The sequence below is a fragment of the Pyrus communis genome, chromosome 5 (genome assembly GCF_041283825.1).
Source record: "Pyrus communis isolate YQ-2024b chromosome 5, ASM4128382v1, whole genome shotgun sequence".
Lineage (NCBI taxonomy): Eukaryota > Viridiplantae > Streptophyta > Magnoliopsida > Rosales > Rosaceae > Pyrus > Pyrus communis.
The window spans coordinates 3,454,075-3,472,740 of NC_142569.1; the positions used below are offsets into that span (position 1 = coordinate 3,454,075).

Below are 18,666 nucleotides of genomic sequence, written 5' to 3' on the forward strand. Positions count from 1 at the left end.
GAGGGAGAGGGTGGGACGATGAGAGAAGAGGAAAAAAGTGGGACGGAAATGGTAGGAAAAGATGAAGAAAAAGATAAGATCATAATAAAATATTAATAATTTATATATTAAATAATATAATATTAGAATTTGTTATTATCCAGCTTCTTAGTCCAATACTGCACCAAACGCTTCACTAAGTTAGTCCAATTTAGTCTAGTCTAAGCCAGTCCAGCTTAGTCCTTGAAGCTAATCCAGTCCGAGATAGTCCGGCGCAACAAACGCCCCCCAAGTCTACAATCCTCAAAATAGGCATATTGGGAGTGGAGAAAGCAAGGAACAAAATGGTTAGCAATCTTCAAAAGATTTTTCATTTTGACTGGTACACGAGGTAATACAACATATGTCACTATATAAATAATAAGATATATGTGTTAAAAATTTAATAACTTAAAAAATAAAACTTTTAATCGTTTATATAAAAACACGTGATGTACCACTCATATTCTCATCACAATAATTTTTTTTGGCAATCATCAAGGATGGGCACTGCATGCATCCACATAGCAGTTGGCCACTACCACACTAGGCACTCGCCCCCCAAATAATTGCCTCCGTTTGGCGCCATTAGACATTGAGCAGCTCACCAAATTTGACATCATCTCCCATTTCCTGCCGTTTAATACATATCTTCATCTCGTCTGTTAGCATATTATTGTGTGTGTTTATTTATCATTACAGACGGGAGGAGAAAATTCGAACACAGAACAGTAAACTTACGCATTTCAGACACAAAATTATACAACTATTGTAATGAACGTATTTTATATCCCTTTTTGTCTTCTATTTTCTCGGATAACAAAAGGTTTAAGAGGATATTGGTTACTCTAACTATCAGAGGCAAAATCTATCTACAAACTCAAGTTGGAATAATTTACGCATGACATCTAACTGCTAACTATAGCTGATATGAACTTACGTAAGAATTTACAAATTGCATACAAATGAGACTTATAGCGAAACTCAAATTTTGATGAGACGACATACAAAATAAAGAACTTGCCAACCAAACCAACGTTGAGACACCAACATTGCACATTTCAAATGCATAGTTATACACTCATTGCAATCGTCTACTCGGCAGGACCACTGGCTGCTCGGGTCAATGAATCTCCCAAAATCACTGATCAAGAAAAGCTATTTGTAATAAACTAACACGATTTTCTTAGATTATGTTTAGCAATAATACCAATATTTTGTTTAGACCAGATTATTCTACTTCTTTACCACTTATTTTCTTTTCGTTAAGAAACAGAAGTGTCAATTACAATTTTGTATATTTTACGTAAAAAAGAAATGTGATTTTCCTATTAATAGGCCACATTGCAAATAATAATCTTGTAATTTTCTTGTATTTTCAGTTTTCTTTCCTTTGGTGTTTTTACTTGCATTTAATCTCTATACTTTCAATTTGTTTTGGCGTTCATTTATTTTGTCAATTAAGTTGATTTTTCCGTTTATTTTTTTGCGCACATCTTCCCATTTAAAGAAAAAAAAAATGTAAATTACTGGAACAATTAAAGTGTTAAGGTGGGTATCAATCCTTGAACAAAAGTATGTTTAGTTTGGTTGTTAATTAATTAGTTAAAGTTGGTAATTATTACCCAAAAAATAAAGATCGGAGCGCCGGAGCGAGGAAGAAAGAGACATGGGTGCATCGTATTTGTCAGAGCAACTCTCAGAAGGATAACAAGAAACATCACCACATTATTGCGTCGATGCCGACTTCCATCCCTTTGATTCAACCGAGAAATTAGGATCCCTCCCTCTCTCTCTCTCTCTCTCTCTCCCCTCCGCTCTCCCTCTCTATATATATACACATACATGGCGTCCGCTTCTCTGATTCACGCGCGCTTTGGGTACTTACCGAGTTTCAGCGGCAATCGGCGGAACGACTCCCAGGGACCTCTCGGCTCTTCGTCCTCCTCGTCCTCCAGTTCGTCCTCCTCCTCTTCGTCTTTCAGCTTCGGTTCCGGTAATCAATTCTCTCTCTGTCTCATCCAATTTTCCCGGGAAAGTTTTGAGATTTTTGGCTCAAAGGTCTAATATTTGCTTAAGTTTCGTCAATTTAACGGTATTCGATGATATTTGAATTAATTTCTAGTCGACATTTTTTGTTGCAGGCATATATAGTAGTTGGAGAAATCAAGGTCTTAGAGCTCAAGCTATGACTAGTCAGGGAAATTTCGGACCCTCGAGGGGTGTTGCAAATGCGGAGGAGAAACCCGATCATCTTCTCGTCCTTGTTCATGGCATCATGGCAAGGTATATCTTGTTCCTAGTCTCATGGAGCTCTGCCTGTGATTGTAATTTGTTCTTGTTTCTGTAAAGTTTACTCCTTTACGGAAATTTTTTACTTTTCATTGAAGCAAGTGTAAATGGTAAAGGAAAATTAGGTAGAGGGTTATGTAATGTGCTTGATTTTGTTTACTTGGTGCAAAACCGAGCGCAGTGACGTTCTAGGATTCATACAGCCGACCCCGGATCCCACTTGGTGGAGTAAGGCTTGGGTGGTGTTGTTGGATATCTTTGAGTCTTTTTAGTGCTACTTACTACAATTTTTGGGTTCCACATGTTTGACGCTTACAATAGCGCTTTCTGTGGTTCATTGCTTACAAACTTTTGTCTCCTTGGTGCATATCTTTGGCTACTTTTTTCCCCAAATTGATATCGAGTTGACTGATTCTTAGTAATGCAGCCCAAGTGACTGGACATACGTGGAAGCGGAGTTAAAAAGGCGTCTAGGAAGAAATTTCTTAATCTATGGTAAATTTATCTTATTTACTTTCAGGCTTTCAGCTTACTATGTTGACGGCTTTTAGACTAGGAAGGACAATCAGAAACCTCAACTGAAATGACCTAAATCTTATGCATCTACTGGGAAGAACAGATATTACGGTCATTAAGATGTGACAGATGGTGACTCGACATCAGATTGCTTTTTGCAGTTTCCATGTCTTTGAAATGCATGAATTTGATATAGGCTGTTGGTCTGTGAGTTGTTAACATCAAGGTTAATGAATGTGCAGCAAGTTCATGTAACACGTACACCAAAACTTTTTCTGGTATTGGTGGAGCTGGGAAACGATTAGCAGATGAAGTGAGTTCTGACATTTATGAGCCACTGTTTAAAAGTTTTATGCTTTAAGTTTTGTTTTGAAATAGCAGATTATAGTTGCATAACCTTGGCATTCATGATAAACAGGTTATGCAACTTGTACAAAAGACAGAGAGCCTGAAGAAGATCTCATTTTTAGCCCATTCTCTTGGGGGCTTATTTGCAAGATACGCAATTTCTGTCCTTTACACACCCAATGATAGTGCCAGGTCAACTACTGCAAATACACGAACGGCAAACTCTTTGAGACAAGGAAAGATAGCTGGGTTAGAGCCTATCAATTTTGTAACATTGGCAACTCCACATCTTGGGGTGCGAGGGAAAAAGCAGGTCTGTCTATCAACTTGATTTCATTGTATCTGTGAATTGATGCCATTTTGGACTCTTACTTCTTTACAAAGTCAAGGTTTACTGTAAAGATAGTCCTTATACTGATACTTTGAATGCGAGAATGGTAAATTGTAACAATGACCGAAGTGAATTGTTGACTATGTGTGTTCGATGCTTTGCTGTTGTATGATGAATTAAGATGGCTGTAACAGACTGATATCCAGTATATGGATCTACTCAAACCTTACCTTGAATTAGAAAATTTTAAATTCCTTTGATTTTCTTTTTCTGCAGCTTCCATTTTTATTGGGAGTACCTTTTTTAGAAAAGCTGGCTGCTCCAATTGCTCCTATTATTGTTGGTCGAACTGGTAGTCAGCTGTTTCTCACTGATGGTAAGCCCGAAAGACCACCACTTCTTTTGAGAATGGCATCTGATTGCGAAGATGGAAAGTTTATGTAAGTAGAGGTTTTATGTTGCTTTGCTGAATTTATTTTTCGCCAAGTTGTATAGTGGTTCAAACATGTTTCATTTTGCAGATCTTCTTTGGGCTCCTTCAAATCTCGGATTATTTATGCCAATGTGTCTTATGATCGTATCCTACTTCATATAATCCATTTTGTTCTGTATTTAGATGCCCTTATTAACTTTCAATTCATTTGTCCTCTCTCCACACATCAATTTCCTTAACAATAAACAGATATGGTTGGCTGGCGTACATCATCCATTAGGAGGGAGACGGAAATATTTAAGGTGACAGATCATTCTCTGCTTAACCCATGCCATAATTAATTATTTTACTGTTGAGCAATTTAAAAAGTTGTTTGCGTTTGCAATTTAAATCTCACAAAACTTGTAAGCGCCTGTTGTTTGTATATGCTGTATGCAATACACACGCAATTCTATCTCAAAAGATGCCAAATAATGTTGTTACTATTTGACTTGGCTTAAAGTAGCGGAGCGTTTTTTAGCCAGGGGCAAAGCCAGTTTTTTTACGACTGAATGTTCTTTTTTTCCTAACTACAACTATATATTGGTGATAATTAGTCATAAGTTGACAGGGTCAAGGAAATTATGATAAGTTATGATGATGCTTGGAAGTGTCAATATTGTGCTGTGGGCGGGATGCACGAATGAGAGGGTGTAATCAGATAAAAAGGGTCATTCTTTTTGGCACATTTTCGGATTTCATTACTAATTATATATGGGAAAGAAGCTTGCCTATGTAAATACAGTATATTTTTTTGTAGCTGCTATGATATTGTGATGTAAAATTGTTCACTAATCAGTGGTTATATGTAACTTTATTGGCAGCCTCCTCGCAGGTCTTTGGACGGGTACAAACATGTTGTAGACGTGGAGTATTGTCCTCCAGTTTCCTCTGATGGTCCCCATTTTCCTCCCAAAGCAGCTAAAGCAAAAGAAGCAGCACAAAGCGAACCTAACATACAGAACACATTAGAATATCACGAAATTGTTGAAGGTACAAAAACGATAATTGCTAACAGAAATCCAGAATAGGATGATTGCTGATGAAGTCTAGCCTTTCCCGTGAACAGATGAAATGATACGGGGATTACAGCAGCTAGGATGGAGAAAAGTTGATGTCAGCTTTCACTCGGCGTTTTGGCCCTTCTTTGCCCACAATAACATCCATGTACCCCATCAATCGATCTTTCTTTTAACGAGATTTTCCTTCTCTGTTGTTTGGTTTTCTAAATCGATTGCTATTCGTGAATCCAGGTGAAGAATGAATGGCTTCACAATGCCGGCGTCGGGGTGGTTGCTCACGTTGCCGACAGCCTGAAGCAACAAGAATCCACCTCCTCATTCATCACTGCCAGCTTATAGCTTCAAATCTGTATGGAATATTAAGTGCAGTGTAGTTGAAAACTTGTAGAATAAGTTAACCTCACCATTTATTGGTCAATTAGTGTAGATCGCCTTCGCCTCTTTGTTGCCCTCGTATAAGCTTTAACATGTCCAAAGATGTATGGGATGTACATTTCACATTTGTACATGTAATCTGCAATGTGATCGATAAATGTAGTCCGTTAGCTTCGCTATTGCGAAAAAAAGAAATTTATATAAAGTGACTTGCAATGAAAATTAGCAACAAATTACATACAAAACCTCAGTTGCAAATTGCAATTTACATTGGATACTATTTTTTCTCTCTTTAATTAGGCTTTTTAGTCAAAATAGTCCTTGAGATTAGCTTAATTCCTTACTTTGGTTCCTTAGATTTAAAATCAATAGAACTGGTCCTTGAGTCTGTTTACCGTCAATCATTTTGATTATTTTGTGAAAATCTCCGGTAAATTAGGATAAAATGACAAAAATATCCTTAATTTTTGTCAAATCATTTTGGTCCATTGTTTATTAAATTGAGGGTATTTTGGTCGTTTTGGCCTTTGTTTAACAGATATTTTTTTACAGAATGACCAAAATGATTGGCGTTGGACAAATTTCACAAGCACTTCTATCGATTTCAAATCTCAGGGACCAAATTGAAGAGTTATGTCAATCTTAAAGACCATTTTTGCTAAAATGCCTATTAAATAACCAACATCATTGTTTCGTTTGGATCTATCTTGGCTTCCTCGTGAGTCATTATGTTTTTATTTTGTGCATATATGTCAAATTGTTATTGGTTGTTAAGTAACTCTCGTATAATGAGTATGCAAATCACAAATTGACGTATGCAAATATAACTTATTAAAAACACAGAATAAATTTTTCTGCACAAATATCAAATTGTGATCGACGGAGAAAGAGAAATGCGACTTCTCAAAGGAAAAATAATGAAAAGAACTTGAAAACTTTGAGTTTTAATGATAAGGACAAAATAAAGGGTAAAGTAAATAATATCATAATTAATTTTTCAATGTAAAAATATGATTTTTCGTTAAAATAAACAGTACATTTTCGTTAAAACTCTCAAGAAAAAAAGGTGCATCGTTCATCTTGCATCCCACGTTCAACTGCTTTCCCCCGCCACAATTATTTTCCCAAGCCCGTCTAATCCACGCACCCTGCCTAAACCGCAACTTGATATTCTCACGTGAAGCCAATAGCCAAGCAGTGCGTGCGCCCAACGTTTCGATCAGCGCGTGGATATTGTATGTCGGATTTTGAGTCGGCCGAATCCGGGGGCGTATCCGGGCCCCACCCCCAAACCGGTCCTCACCCACCCAACCACACCAAATGATGCCCGATGCCTTTTTCATAAAACAGTCATTCTAGAGAGAGAAAGAAGAGAGAACTTGAGAGTTCACAGAGACCAGAGAGAGAGAGAGAGAGAGGAAGTGAGAGAGTGAGATCCGCTATGGCTTCCCCCAAGGAGAGAGAGAACTACGTCTACACTGCTAAGCTCGCCGAGCAAGCCGAGCGTTACGACGGTACCATCTTATTTCCCTCATTCTCTCACTATTTTATTTTTTATTTTTGGATGATTTTTTCGCTTCAGAGTTCGTGTAATCAAAGCCTTATAATCTGTTTGGCTACTCAGAAAATCAAAGAGACCAGAAAAGAAAATTCACTTTCAATTGTCTTTCCCTCTTTTTTTTTTTTTTTTTTTTGTAATTTTATTTAATTCTGAGAATCTGAAGTTCTTAACTTGGACACTGTTAGGAAGAACTTCTCGCAGAATTGATTTTGTTTTAGTAAAAAGAATGAGATCTGAGCGTTGATTTCTTTATTTTTCATGGAATTAGGGTTTTGACTTGCATTTACTTTGCCTTCTGCACTTTTGTTCTTTGCAGAAATGGTGGAGGCGATGGCGAAAGTAGCGAAGCTTGACGTGGAGCTCACCGTAGAGGAGCGGAATCTGCTTTCGGTTGGGTACAAGAACGTGATCGGAGCTCGCAGGGCTTCGTGGAGAATTCTGTCCTCGATTGAGCAGAAGGAGGAGGGGAAAGGGAACGATCAGAATGTGAGCCGTATCAAGGAGTACAGGCAAAAGGTTGAGTCCGAGCTCTCCAGCATTTGCAGCGACATCATGAGGGTTATCGATGAGCATCTCATTCCCTCGTGCACCGCTTTCGAGTCCACTGTGTTTTTCTACAAAATGTGAGTGGTTTTAAGCTTTTGATTGAGTGTTTCGGAGTGGATTAAAGTGTTTGGCTTTTGAATGGTTTATTCTGTGTAATTGCAGGAAAGGAGATTATTATCGCTACTTGGCGGAATTTAAGACTGGTGATGACAGGAAAGAGGTTGCTGATCAGTCAATGAAAGCTTATCAGGTATAGTAAGAGATGGTCTTTAATTTAGAACTCTAATCAGTCAATGATAGCTTTTGGCGTATGCGGCGTTTGTTTGCGAAGTATGGGGGACTCGAAGAGAAAAGAAATCGGCTTTATGAACTTTTTGTTACTCAAACAAGCAAAAAGTAAACCTTTTATCTGCTGTTAATATTGGTACTAACTAAACTGGTATCTTCTTGTGTTGAAAACGACTAGTAATGGTATGATTCATTTGCATTAGCTGAAATTGTGTTTCAGACACGGCAGCAATGCTGATCCTTGCATTGAACTACGTGATTTATGGTGTGTCGGGCTATATCTAAGTATTAGGTTAAGTTCTTTTTCGTTAGATTATCAAGATGTACGCTTATCGTACTTGTTCAAATTTTGAAGCTACTCCCTTTTTTTTCTGAACAGCCTATTATTGAAATGAGGTGGCTATGTCCATTTTCTCTCTTTAAACTATTGCTTCTGGCTGTTCTAATTAGGATTTTATATCTGACACTTAACATTAATATGTGTGATCTATGAGTAATGAGGATTGTGCAGAGGACGCTTGAAATGGTTATACTGATTTTGTTCACCGGGCTCCTGTAATAAACTGTTATTACTGTTCTGTAGAATATTAAGATGATTGTATACGTGTACAAATAATTGATTTGTCACTTTGGCTGGTTTGTTATGTTTATCAAATTTGCAGGCAGCTTCTAGTAAGGCAGAGAGTGACTTACCCCCCACACACCCCATCAGACTGGGTTTGGCCTTGAACTTCTCTGTCTTTTACTATGAAATATTGAACTCTCCGGAAAGGTATGCGTGCTTATGTGACCAAGATTCATGATATCACTTTTTTTCTTCGGTGGCAAAAGCAAAATTTGAAGGAAATAAATCTTATTAATTGCACATTGGTGCCTTGCTCCAGGGCTTGTCACCTTGCAAAGCAAGCTTTTGATGAAGCTATCTCAGAATTAGATACTTTGAGCGAGGAATCGTACAAGGATAGCACCTTGATCATGCAGCTTTTAAGGGACAACCTTACTTTGTGGACCTCTGACATTCCAGAGGATGGAGGTAATGATTGTATCTTTGTTTCCTTGTGGATTGTGGCTTTCTGGATAATGTTAGTTTATGCGGTTTAATTGTTCCCGACTTGTTATGTAGTTTCATCAAAGTCATGCGATGCTTGTTCTTGACTAGTTAACTTTTGGGTTGTCTTTTGAGGAATCAGTATATGAAATTGTGATTGTGAGATGTTTGTCTCGCTATTAGTATATTACAATCATCAACACAATGAGAAATATTATAAGTAAAAGCAGAACAGACTAGTGAAAGTAGTGTGTTGTTATGTGTCAATGATGTAAATTATGTATCTGTTTCCCTTTTGTTTCCCATCTCGAGTCTGGTTAGATGTTCAATCGCCTTTCCGTTTTAAATTGCATTTTGTGAACAATCCAGAGATATCGGGTATTAATATAATTCTTTGCTACAGCCGAGGATATCCAGAAGGCGGATGGTGCTGCTAAACCTGGAGGTGAAGATGCAGAGGTATAGCTTATTTGGTCATCCCACCCATCATTTTGTTCTTTCATTTTTCGGCCATATCTAGCAAGCGTTATAATTATTTGGTTTCCGGGTCTTCAACATCCTTGTTTTCCTTTTCTTAGTGAATGGAAGCGGCCTATGGCTGTCCAGGGCTTGTGTAATTTTACGGATGGAGAAAGTGGATGCAGGGTCTCTTTTCTTATGGTGTTGTTAATTTTTCTCCGGTGAGATTCTAGTTAAATGCTGTTGTTCTGTTATTGTTGCGGTTGTAGTTCCCGCAACCCTGAAACGCAGAATTCATCTCTCTGTGACTTAATGTAAAAGCTTTCTTCTACGTATCTAAATTTCAATCCTCTGTTTGTGGAGAATGTGATTTATTTGCTGAATGTTTAATTTGTTTTCTTCCTAAAATTAGAAACGTTATAGATATGTTTTAACCAACGGAACTTTGTTTAGCCTACGTATGCATCAATAAATGGGAGTAGGAATCTTTCCTTTCTTTTTTTCCCTCCCCTTCCCTCTCCGTCTATTTGAACGGTCACAGTTAAGACGTATCAACATCTTATATTAATTTTTTATAGAAAGGAAAAGAGAGAAGGTCCCTACTCCCAATAAATGATAAAAGACTGTTTCTAAATTACTTCTAATACTTATTTTATTATTGAACTAGTAAAATATTTTACGAAAACTCACTGCTTTTAGTTGGTTTCGTGAAATGGTACAAAAATCATCATAAAATATATTTTCATGTAACCCTCGGTGCATCACAAGCTTCGCGTAAAGTTATTTAAAAATGCTCAAGATGAAGGAATTCTGCTCTGGCATGTCTCTTTTATTGGTAAGTAGTAACTAGACGGAGAGAGTTTCAAGGGGCAAAGAGCGAGTCAAAATAATTGTCTTAACCACAAGTAAACAAGATAAGAAATGACAACCTCAGAAAAATAACTGCTAACAAGAAAATCAAACAAATCCCGTCCTATTTTCTGTATAGAAAAGCCATCCCCCCTCTAATCTGCACATATATAGTCCTCCTCTGATATCCAAGCAAGAACAAAAAAAAAAACGCGAAATTTAACCTGACGATGGCTAATTCTAATAGTATCGTTCTTGTCTCTGCCCTTTGCTTCTTGTCGCTCGTCGGCGTCGCCTACTGCGGCGAGACCCTCAATGTGCACGGCATTGTTTACTGCGACAACTGCCGCATCCAATTCGTAACCAGAATCAGCGAGACCCTCAAAGGTACGTATGTTCAACCTACAGTACCTGATGCATTATCTATATATAGTTAAAACTTAAGAGTTACTAAATATAAAACAAACTAGATTGATACTCGATATCAGACAATTTCTTTTCTCTTCCCTGACATTGCATTGCATGCATGGAATGGTACGTATGTGCAGGTGCAAAGGTGAGATTGGAATGCAGAGAGAATGAAGGGGGGAAAATAACTCTAAGCAAAGAGGCAGACACCGACGACTTAGGAACTTACTCCATTCCGGTGGAAGGAGACCATGAAGAGGAGGTTTGCGAGGTGATCTTGGTGAAGAGTCCCAAGGAGGACTGCAGCGAGATCAGCAACGAGCTTCATGTGAAGCTCAGCGCGAGGATCAGTCTCACGAACCACAACGGCATCACCGGGCCTCATCGCATGGCGAACCCTCTCGGTTTCATGAAGAAGGAGGTTGATCCTAAGTGCGCTGAGGTCCTCAAGGAGCTCGGACTCACCCCCGATGGCGACATTGATGATGGCGGTGCTGAATAAGCCATCAATAATTTTACATACTTAAACAGTAGGAATCGATATCCCGGCCTTCATTTTTCGATCATGTGTAATCAATAAATGGGTTTTATTAATTTCCCCTACTAATCCAACGTGATGTATGAGAGATGTAAAGTATACATCGATCGATCTATCGATCTGCGGTAGTAGTACTTAATTGGGGGTATATTTTTGTTAGGGTTAGCTGCAATATTCTTCAAATCTTGATTAATTAAGTTGCTTGTGATCAGCTGCTACTCCTTTTTTCTACACACACACACACACACACACACTTGGTCTGGTTTGGATCATTTGCTTGAATTATTGGTTTCAGTACATATTCATTTTTTTTCCTTTTAATCACGACAAGGTTTCACGCAGTCTCCTTAATTAATTATCTGCTTGAGTTTTTCTTCTTGACATAATAGAGGTTAAACCCTTTGATCAAAGACCTTAATGAATCTTGTTCATGTTCTTTGCAAGGCCTAACCATAAAAATTGAGTTTGTGATATATATTACCCAAGTTTCTCCTCCTCAATTGGTAGCTTATACAAAAAGAGTTTGTGATCATAAAGTGCGTATAAACAATAAAGCAAATTCTATTAATCTATGATTTCTAGCCATGAAAAAAAAAGTATATGATTCCTTGGCCATTCACAGCAATGTTATTCTTTTTCTTTATATATGAATCTGAATATGATACTATGTGTATCGAACTTAAGATGACGGAGGACAGAGTTTGTGTTATTTTAGATGTAGGAGAGTTAAAAGAAGGAATCGTCATTTAATTAAGAAAAGTGATTGGAGAATTGGTAATTCAGGGGTTAAAAAATTATTTACTGCGGTTATGTCTCGAAAGTGGATGTTTTGGACTTTTCAGGTTGTTCGGAAGAACACCACTTTCATCATTTGGCGTGTAAGTTTGGGCCCGTAATATATGAATTCGAAGAAAATGCAACTTTTGCAGAAAAATGCTCTCCTTTCTCCCACAAAAGTGGTTTGAGCCATTTTTCATAGAAATCTACAATTTACTTTAAAATGAGGGTTGTTTATTATTTGTCTTTTGGGGTTTGAAGGGGTTTTATTGCTTGTCTTTTAGTTTTCTCAAGCGAGCTTTTATAATATGTTCTTAGGCCTCGTATTGGGCATCTTTCATTCAATAAAAATTTAGAAAACGAGAATTTCTTTCACAACTTATAGTATTCCAGAAATTCTTTCCAAGAGTAACTGAGGTTCGTAATCCCTAAAGCTAAACTTCCGCCAAATCATAAAAGATGGAGGAATAAATTGTTTTTAAACTCGTCATCTTTATTAGTTATAATTACAAGTGAAGAATAGGACAAATAGATATGTATAAAGAGAATTCTCATGCTAGTCAAACAGAAAGGTAATATGGTAACTAAATAACCATTTACCATAAACTTTATCTATCACAACCATTCTACTTTCTCCCCCAACTCAACTGAATAATAAGTGAACAATGTTGTGGATCAACTAACCAAATGAAGCTACAATCTAGACCTTGGATTGTGTTGTTTTCAATTTCCTCTCTAATGACTTATACAACATCTAACGGATGATATTGTAGGTGCCCTTATGAGCCGATCTATTGTTATTAATGATATGTATTAGTTTGTCTGAAATGTCTTCACCCCTCTATTCACCAAAAAAAAAAATTTCTGAAATATAAAGGATTGTTTGTTATCTGAAATATAAGGATAGTAACTGAACAATCATTTGCTATCACAACCATTTTATTTTTCCTCACTCTATTATAATTTGAAGTAAGCTTGAATACTCTTGCATACGGTTCAATATCTTAATGAATAAAATATTAGGTATCTACTCATGCTTTTTGGATTCAAAACTTCTCATTTTTCTAAATTGTTGTAACAGTTTTGAACCATCCCTATCTCCTTAAAAATAATAACAATGTGTGTGTGTGTGTATATATATATATATTTATATAACTTGAATACTCTTCAACACGAAGGCTGTGTTCTATTAATATGATTACATTTTTCCCCATTACATCACAAATCCAAAGAATTTGAGAAGTTGTGAGTGACCATAATATTCTCATGTCATGTTATTAATCTATGTGCTATAATATAAATGAATATACATAAACGATCAGGTCGATGTCTTCTTTTTAGAGGATATTAATTAAATATAAAAACAAAAACACGTTTGTTATAATTTAAGTAAAATAATAACACCACCTAATGTTATAAGTAAATTCAAAATTCTTCGACCATTTAGTTGATATGCTATAATCTAAAGTATAATATTAATAAAAACGTACACATGTATAAATAAATTAATATCATGTAACGACGTGACTGTAGTCTAATATATAAAGTGTATACTTCTTGAAGTGGACAGTCCACTAAATGACCCATAAACGAAAAATAACCCGATTAATCTAAGAAACCGGGTGCCCGCTTCCCAAATTATATCACCCGCATACGAGAGAAGAAGCCAAACCCACTTGTGTCGTTTTTCTACCGATTTTGGCCCGCTCCTTCAATTAGCCGCCGCAACCCGCCGTCAGTGTGGTTCTCTTTGCCTTCCACCGCTCACTGCTAACAAGTACGTTCCTTTTCTGCTATTCAAATTTCCTTTAGTTTTCTTGTTCGTCGAAATTTAAACTATTGTAAAAGTTTCAATTTTTTTTAAATTTCTTTTGAGTTTTTAATTTCACCATTGAAGGCCATGGCGGCAAGGGCTTCCAGAAAATTGCTGAGAGACTTTTTATTCAAAAGGGCATGCGCAGCTCCTGTTGCATGTGCCAGACATTGTTCTTCTGCTGCTCAAACTGTTCCAAAGATTCCTCATTTTTCGAAGAAAGTACGCTCTCTCTCTCTCTCTCTCTCTCTCTCTCGCGTTGCAAATAATCACAGAGGAAGAACTATGAAACTTAAAGTGTTGATTTTTTTTTCCAGTAAATTTTCAAACCCATCTCGCCAAATTGGTGTTTTTCACTTTTCCTTACTTACAATTTAATTTTTAGTCGATTTTTGTTCAACATCTTTCATGTTTTAAGAAAAATTTGTTTGATTTTCTGAAGTGGGGTGTGTACCTGTTTTGAACTGTAGGGGAGGTTGTTGACGGCAGCCACCTTAGGCTTAGTTATCGGTGGCGGAGCTTATGTGAGCACTGTGGATGAAGCAACTTTCTGGTACCGAATTTCATTTTTCGAGTCGAAGTTTTGCTCTGTTTGCATTTGAACTTTCTTTCGGTTTACCAGTTGCCGTGTTTATGTTTATTTCCAATGACTGTTATCTTAACCAAGCATTCTATCAATGAGAAGATTATAATCGTAACAGAGGTAGAACTCTTTCAAGGCAATCTTGGATGCTTGGATTTTGTATATTCTAGTGCTGCATTGTTTCAACCTGTGTGAGTTTTGTTTTGGAGGAGGGCGAATTTCTGTAGATTTCTCGTGGTCACCTAAAAAGTTTGGAATTAATACTCTTTAACTGTGAAATCATAAATTTCTCTTGCTAAGTTTATAGGCGTCTTGAGGCATTAAAGAATAAACCTTCTGTTTCCTGTGATGCACATTACTTATTGGTCAGAGTGTAAGGGTGAAGCCTTTCACAAGATACTTGTATCTGTTTCTTTACGGGTTTAACGAGGCACCTAAAGGATCAGTTAAAAGCATGAGCACTTAATTCTCAATTCAGTTATCTTCGTATTTTCTTTTGCCAAGATGGTATTCGACCCCATCATGATGTCTGGGTCTTGGTGGATGCACTAAAGACTGAAATTGGAATTTCTTAACTCATTGGTAATTCGATGGTACTCATTAGGTAATAAATTATGAATTGCCATCTCGTTATGTTCTGCATCATTCTTGTCATGGCAGTATGTTTTTTCTAGTTTGTACTTATTTCTGTGTATGAAGTAGAAACCACGTAAGCCAATTCATTTATCAGTTTGTTGAATGGCTTAAGTTTTTGTGAAATATTGAACTAAAAAATTAGTTACATTTATTGCTAATTTTTGGATATCAACTTTTTGAAGTGGCTGGCTATTCTCAGCTACAAAAATTGTGAATCCATTCTTCGCTCTTCTGGATGCTGAGGCTGCTCACAGATTGGCTGTCTCAGCTGCAGCACGTGGTTGGGTTCCTAGAGAGAAGAGACCAGATCCATCAAATTTAGGGCTAGAAGTTTGGGGAAGGAAGTTCTCCAACCCTATAGGTCTTGCTGCTGGCTTTGATAAAAATGCCGAGGCAGTTGATGGTTTACTTAGTTTAGGGTTTGGATTTGTAGAGATTGGCTCTGTAACCCCTGTTCCACAAGAGGGCAATCCAAAGCCTCGTATCTTCAGATTGCGTGAGGAAGGGTAAGAGTATATTTTATATTCTTATTATGTTGTTCTGATTAAGGCATGAATTTCCTCGAGTATGTTGTGTTGAGTCACTTTTAAAGGTGGTGTAGGTACTTTGGCTCCTGAAAGTTTTCTTTCTGATAAGTTGGCCTGGTTCCATTTATTTTTCTAACTTATGTGTTATCAATCTACCTGATTATGTGTTCAGAGCTATCATCAATCGATGTGGCTTTAATAGTGAAGGAATTGTTGTTGTTGCAAAGCGATTGGGTGCTCAACACGGTAAGAGGAAGTTGGATGAGACTACAAGTTCATCTTCTTCAGGTGAAGAAGTCAAACCTGGAGGTAAAGCTGGCCCCGGCCTACTAGGTGTGAATCTTGGGAAGAATAAGACAAGTGAAGATGCTTCTGCTGATTATAGACAAGGGGTTCATACATTGTCGCAGTATGCTGATTACTTGGTAGGTTTTTCTCTACCAACCCAATTTGTATAACAAGAATTCACTTTTTTCCTCGGTACTCACAAATGCATCAACTTCATTGTGATGCCTGTATTAGTTTAGTGGCCAACATCTAATAAGATATGTTGTTATTGTGTTGGTTATCCATGCGGAAAAGCAAGGAGAGATGAATTTTGAATAGGCCTCCTTCTTGTGGTCTTTTAGTTGATTCATTCATTTAAAAGTTGCAAGTTTCATACCATCTTTAGGCTAGCCTTTCAGATCTCACAAATTATACAACAGAATTGGTCAGGTGGGCAGCAATATTCAGGAAGTCCAATTTTATTTACTTGAATAGGATATCAACAATCGAACTTGTATCTGGAAATGATTCAGATTAAATGTTATAAAAAAGTAAAAGTTGTTCAACTTCAGCGGTGAAAGCTGAATTCGTAGTTGGTTGGAATCTGTGATTGCTGAACATCCAATTCCATATCATCATACATAATCGTCCATGATTCTTTATATTAATCCTCAGAAGTTAAGTTGTTGGTAATAATTTCCAAACTAAAAGCAATGAGGTTTTAGTTTCTGTGTATATGTGTCGAGTTCAATTCCTGTTGCATCAATTCGACCAAACTTATGCTTATCTGCCTGCAGGTGATAAATGTTTCATCACCAAACACCCCTGGGTTGCGTATGCTTCAGGGAAGAAAGCAGTTAAGGGACCTTGTGAAGCAGGTATGGAGCTCAAAGCATGAATTTTCTATTTTTATTAATCACAATGTCTGCAAATGTTACCTCCTGTAACACTTTCTTCCTATCAAGGTTCAAGGTGCTCGTGACGAAATGCAATGGGGTGAGGAGGGTCCTCCTCCATTGCTTGTGAAAATTGCTCCAGATTTGTCTAAAGAGGACCTTGAAGATATTGCTGCAGTATGTATCCGTGCTCGTAATTGATTTTCTTATTCACCCCATTAACTTGGTTTTCTCATGGTTCTTTGTTTATGGATATAGGTTGCCCTTGCCCTTCGCTTGGACGGATTGGTATGTTTTCTTCCAATCACAGACTTACCTATTATACTAGATTAGCATTTCATATTGCTTAATAAGAAGAACCTCTACTTAGTCCCTTTTGTTCCTAAAGAAAATGGAGAAAGTTAACCTTAGTCAGTTCCCGCTGGGTGTGGTGTTCTGCATGTTGATATGTTGATGAGGTTATGATTATACATAACATATATATCTTTCAGTATATTGGTCTATACTTAAATTGACTGCAATTTCTTCTACTCTTTATGATGTTTATTTATTTTTCTTCTAGATTATATCAAATACAACTGTTTCAAGACCAGAATCTGTTCGTAAACACCTGGTGGCTTCTGAAGCTGGTGGCTTGAGTGGGAAGCCACTTTTCGATATGTCTACCAATGTCTTAAAGGAGATGTACATTTTGACGAGGGTATGTTGTCTCTTCGTAACTCATATAACCTGTTATCCACAATATTTACAGATTGCACTTCCTTATTATGTTTGATTACTTAAATGTTTGAAGCTGCATGAAGAATTTTGTTCGGATATGTCATTTCTGTACTGATCTTTCATCCTGCTGTGGCTTGACTACAAGAAAAGTTGGACTATTGATAATTCTTCTGTCTCTTACATTACAAAGTATAGAATTATGAAAGTAAATGACTTAAAATGGATCGTATCTTAGTATCATGCAGACTAGCTTGTCATTGTTTTCGGGTCTGATGACCATGTGACATGCACTGTAATTCAACTGCGCCAAACTGATTTTCTTTTATTTACTTGCTATGGAAGGAAGTTTTTTGGTTTGAAACATGTAGTCCTCTTTCGGATCTATGTGAACTATTTGTTTACATTCAATGTTCCTCCCTTTTGGTTTCATTTGTACGTTATATATCAGAGCTTGACCGTGTTAATGTAATATCATTCAGGGAAAGATTCCTTTAATTGGGTGTGGAGGCGTTAGCAGGTAAGATCAGAATCGTCCTTTGATCTTGTCTTCGTTGACATCTATTTATTCAGAATTAGAGATTCTCTTATTTTCAAATCTTGATTATTATTTTGTCAAACTTGATCTTGTTCATGCCATTAAATTAGTGGTGAGGATGCTTACAAGAAAGTACGAGCTGGTGCGAGTCTTGTTCAGCTTTATACAGCATTTGCTTACGGGGGACCTGCTCTCATCCCCCAGATAAAGGTATTTTCTGATGCGTTCGTTCTGCATAAACCTTTTTTTTTCGCCTAACGTCAAAGACGTGCATATGATCCTCTTTTTATTCTTCTTAGGCTGAATTGTCCGAGTGCTTAGAAAGGGATGGTTACAAGTCCATCAGTGAAGCAGTTGGTGCAGATTGCAGATGAGTTTTGGCCCAGGTATAACAAAATATATATGCAGTGCACTTATTTGCGGAGCAAATTTCTACGTTGCATGGTGTAAATTTTGGTTTTTTTAACCGATTTTATTTTATTTTATTTTTTGAGAGGGGGTCGGAGAGGACCCGTAAAGTGCGAGAAATTTTGGAAAGAGGCATTATTTGCAGTTTGTACGGTAACCTTTGAACTGTGAATGCTAAATTTAATTGTAGCAAAATGGAAAAGAAAAATCTGTTGCCTTAGAATTTATATGTACAAATTCAAAACCTGTGTGTTTTTATTATTAAGTTATTGCAAGTTAACACATCCACAGAAGAGTGTGAAGGTTTTTTTTTTTTTTTTTGTGAACAAAAGAATAAGAAGTTTTTGAACTCAAAACTTTGGATGCATGGATAAATGCTCTTAATAAACTGACCTAAAAAACGCTCTTTCAATTCTTATATTTCTGCGTGCTC

General features: G+C 37.0%; 4 protein-coding genes across 6 annotated transcripts; all 4 read left to right on the forward strand.

Moving 5' to 3' along the window:
- The first annotated feature begins 1,549 nt into the window (after window positions 1-1,549).
- Window positions 1,550-5,619, forward strand: LOC137726987 (uncharacterized). Its single transcript, XM_068465938.2, has 11 exons — window positions 1,550-2,014; window positions 2,163-2,304; window positions 2,738-2,805; window positions 3,069-3,139; window positions 3,245-3,487; window positions 3,782-3,945; window positions 4,027-4,082; window positions 4,188-4,240; window positions 4,802-4,970; window positions 5,047-5,144; window positions 5,231-5,619. Exons 1-11 carry the CDS (start codon window positions 1,864-1,866, stop codon window positions 5,336-5,338), a joined length of 1,323 nt encoding a protein of 440 aa, XP_068322039.2. The 5' UTR covers window positions 1,550-1,863; the 3' UTR covers window positions 5,339-5,619.
- Window positions 5,620-6,704: 1,085 nt separating this feature from the next.
- LOC137726988 (14-3-3-like protein D) lies at window positions 6,705-9,641 on the forward strand. 2 transcript variants are annotated; one of them, XM_068465940.2, is made up of 7 exons: window positions 6,705-6,888; window positions 7,252-7,558; window positions 7,644-7,731; window positions 8,432-8,541; window positions 8,654-8,802; window positions 9,221-9,276; window positions 9,396-9,641. In XM_068465940.2, the coding sequence occupies exons 1-7, from the start codon at window positions 6,816-6,818 to the stop codon at window positions 9,396-9,398; spliced, it is 786 nt and encodes a 261-aa protein (XP_068322041.1). In that variant the 5' UTR covers window positions 6,705-6,815; the 3' UTR covers window positions 9,399-9,641. The 2 variants fall into 2 exon arrangements, with proteins under 2 accessions (XP_068322041.1, XP_068322040.1); XM_068465939.2 differs by lacking the exon at window positions 9,396-9,641 and having other exon boundaries at window positions 9,221-9,282.
- A 660-nt stretch (window positions 9,642-10,301) lies between these two features.
- On the forward strand, window positions 10,302-11,282 carry LOC137726989 (olee1-like protein). The gene is made up of 2 exons (XM_068465941.2): window positions 10,302-10,512; window positions 10,674-11,282. The coding sequence occupies exons 1-2, from the start codon at window positions 10,356-10,358 to the stop codon at window positions 11,033-11,035; spliced, it is 519 nt and encodes a 172-aa protein (XP_068322042.1). The 5' UTR covers window positions 10,302-10,355; the 3' UTR covers window positions 11,036-11,282.
- A 2,186-nt stretch (window positions 11,283-13,468) lies between these two features.
- On the forward strand, window positions 13,469-18,456 carry LOC137726235 (dihydroorotate dehydrogenase (quinone), mitochondrial-like). Of its 2 annotated transcripts, XM_088693800.1 has the most exons (13): window positions 13,469-13,625; window positions 13,746-13,883; window positions 14,132-14,214; window positions 15,063-15,386; window positions 15,580-15,832; window positions 16,472-16,552; window positions 16,640-16,747; window positions 16,829-16,858; window positions 17,133-17,270; window positions 17,770-17,807; window positions 17,936-18,035; window positions 18,125-18,211; window positions 18,322-18,456. In XM_088693800.1, the coding sequence occupies exons 2-12, from the start codon at window positions 13,749-13,751 to the stop codon at window positions 18,197-18,199; spliced, it is 1,365 nt and encodes a 454-aa protein (XP_088549926.1). In that variant the 5' UTR covers window positions 13,469-13,625; window positions 13,746-13,748; the 3' UTR covers window positions 18,200-18,211; window positions 18,322-18,456. The 2 variants fall into 2 exon arrangements, with proteins under 2 accessions (XP_088549926.1, XP_068321228.2); XM_068465127.2 differs by having other exon boundaries at window positions 18,125-18,456.
- Window positions 18,457-18,666: the final 210 nt, after the last annotated feature.

What these genes read in the sequence shown, in the direction of transcription:
- LOC137726987 (XM_068465938.2), top strand. Translation starts at nt 1,864, where the DNA reads ATGGCGTCCGCTTCTCTGATTCACGCGCGCTTTGGGTACTTACCGAGT. An exon ending in AAGAAATTTCTTAATCTATG is followed by an intron (nt 2,806 to 3,068) that starts GTAAATTTATCT and finishes ATGAATGTGCAG; the next exon opens with CAAGTTCATGTAACACGTAC. An exon ending in TGCGAAGATGGAAAGTTTAT is followed by an intron (nt 3,946 to 4,026) that starts GTAAGTAGAGGT and finishes TTCATTTTGCAG; the next exon opens with ATCTTCTTTGGGCTCCTTCA.
- LOC137726988 (XM_068465939.2), top strand. Translation starts at nt 6,816, where the DNA reads ATGGCTTCCCCCAAGGAGAGAGAGAACTACGTCTACACTGCTAAGCTC. An exon ending in GCAAGCCGAGCGTTACGACG is followed by an intron (nt 6,889 to 7,251) that starts GTACCATCTTAT and finishes TGTTCTTTGCAG; the next exon opens with AAATGGTGGAGGCGATGGCG. An exon ending in ACTGTGTTTTTCTACAAAAT is followed by an intron (nt 7,559 to 7,643) that starts GTGAGTGGTTTT and finishes GTGTAATTGCAG; the next exon opens with GAAAGGAGATTATTATCGCT.
- LOC137726989 (XM_068465941.2), top strand. Translation starts at nt 10,356, where the DNA reads ATGGCTAATTCTAATAGTATCGTTCTTGTCTCTGCCCTTTGCTTCTTG. An exon ending in AATCAGCGAGACCCTCAAAG is followed by an intron (nt 10,513 to 10,673) that starts GTACGTATGTTC and finishes ACGTATGTGCAG; the next exon opens with GTGCAAAGGTGAGATTGGAA.
- LOC137726235 (XM_068465127.2), top strand. Translation starts at nt 13,749, where the DNA reads ATGGCGGCAAGGGCTTCCAGAAAATTGCTGAGAGACTTTTTATTCAAA. An exon ending in TTCAGATTGCGTGAGGAAGG is followed by an intron (nt 15,387 to 15,579) that starts GTAAGAGTATAT and finishes TTATGTGTTCAG; the next exon opens with AGCTATCATCAATCGATGTG. An exon ending in ACCTTGAAGATATTGCTGCA is followed by an intron (nt 16,748 to 16,828) that starts GTATGTATCCGT and finishes TTATGGATATAG; the next exon opens with GTTGCCCTTGCCCTTCGCTT.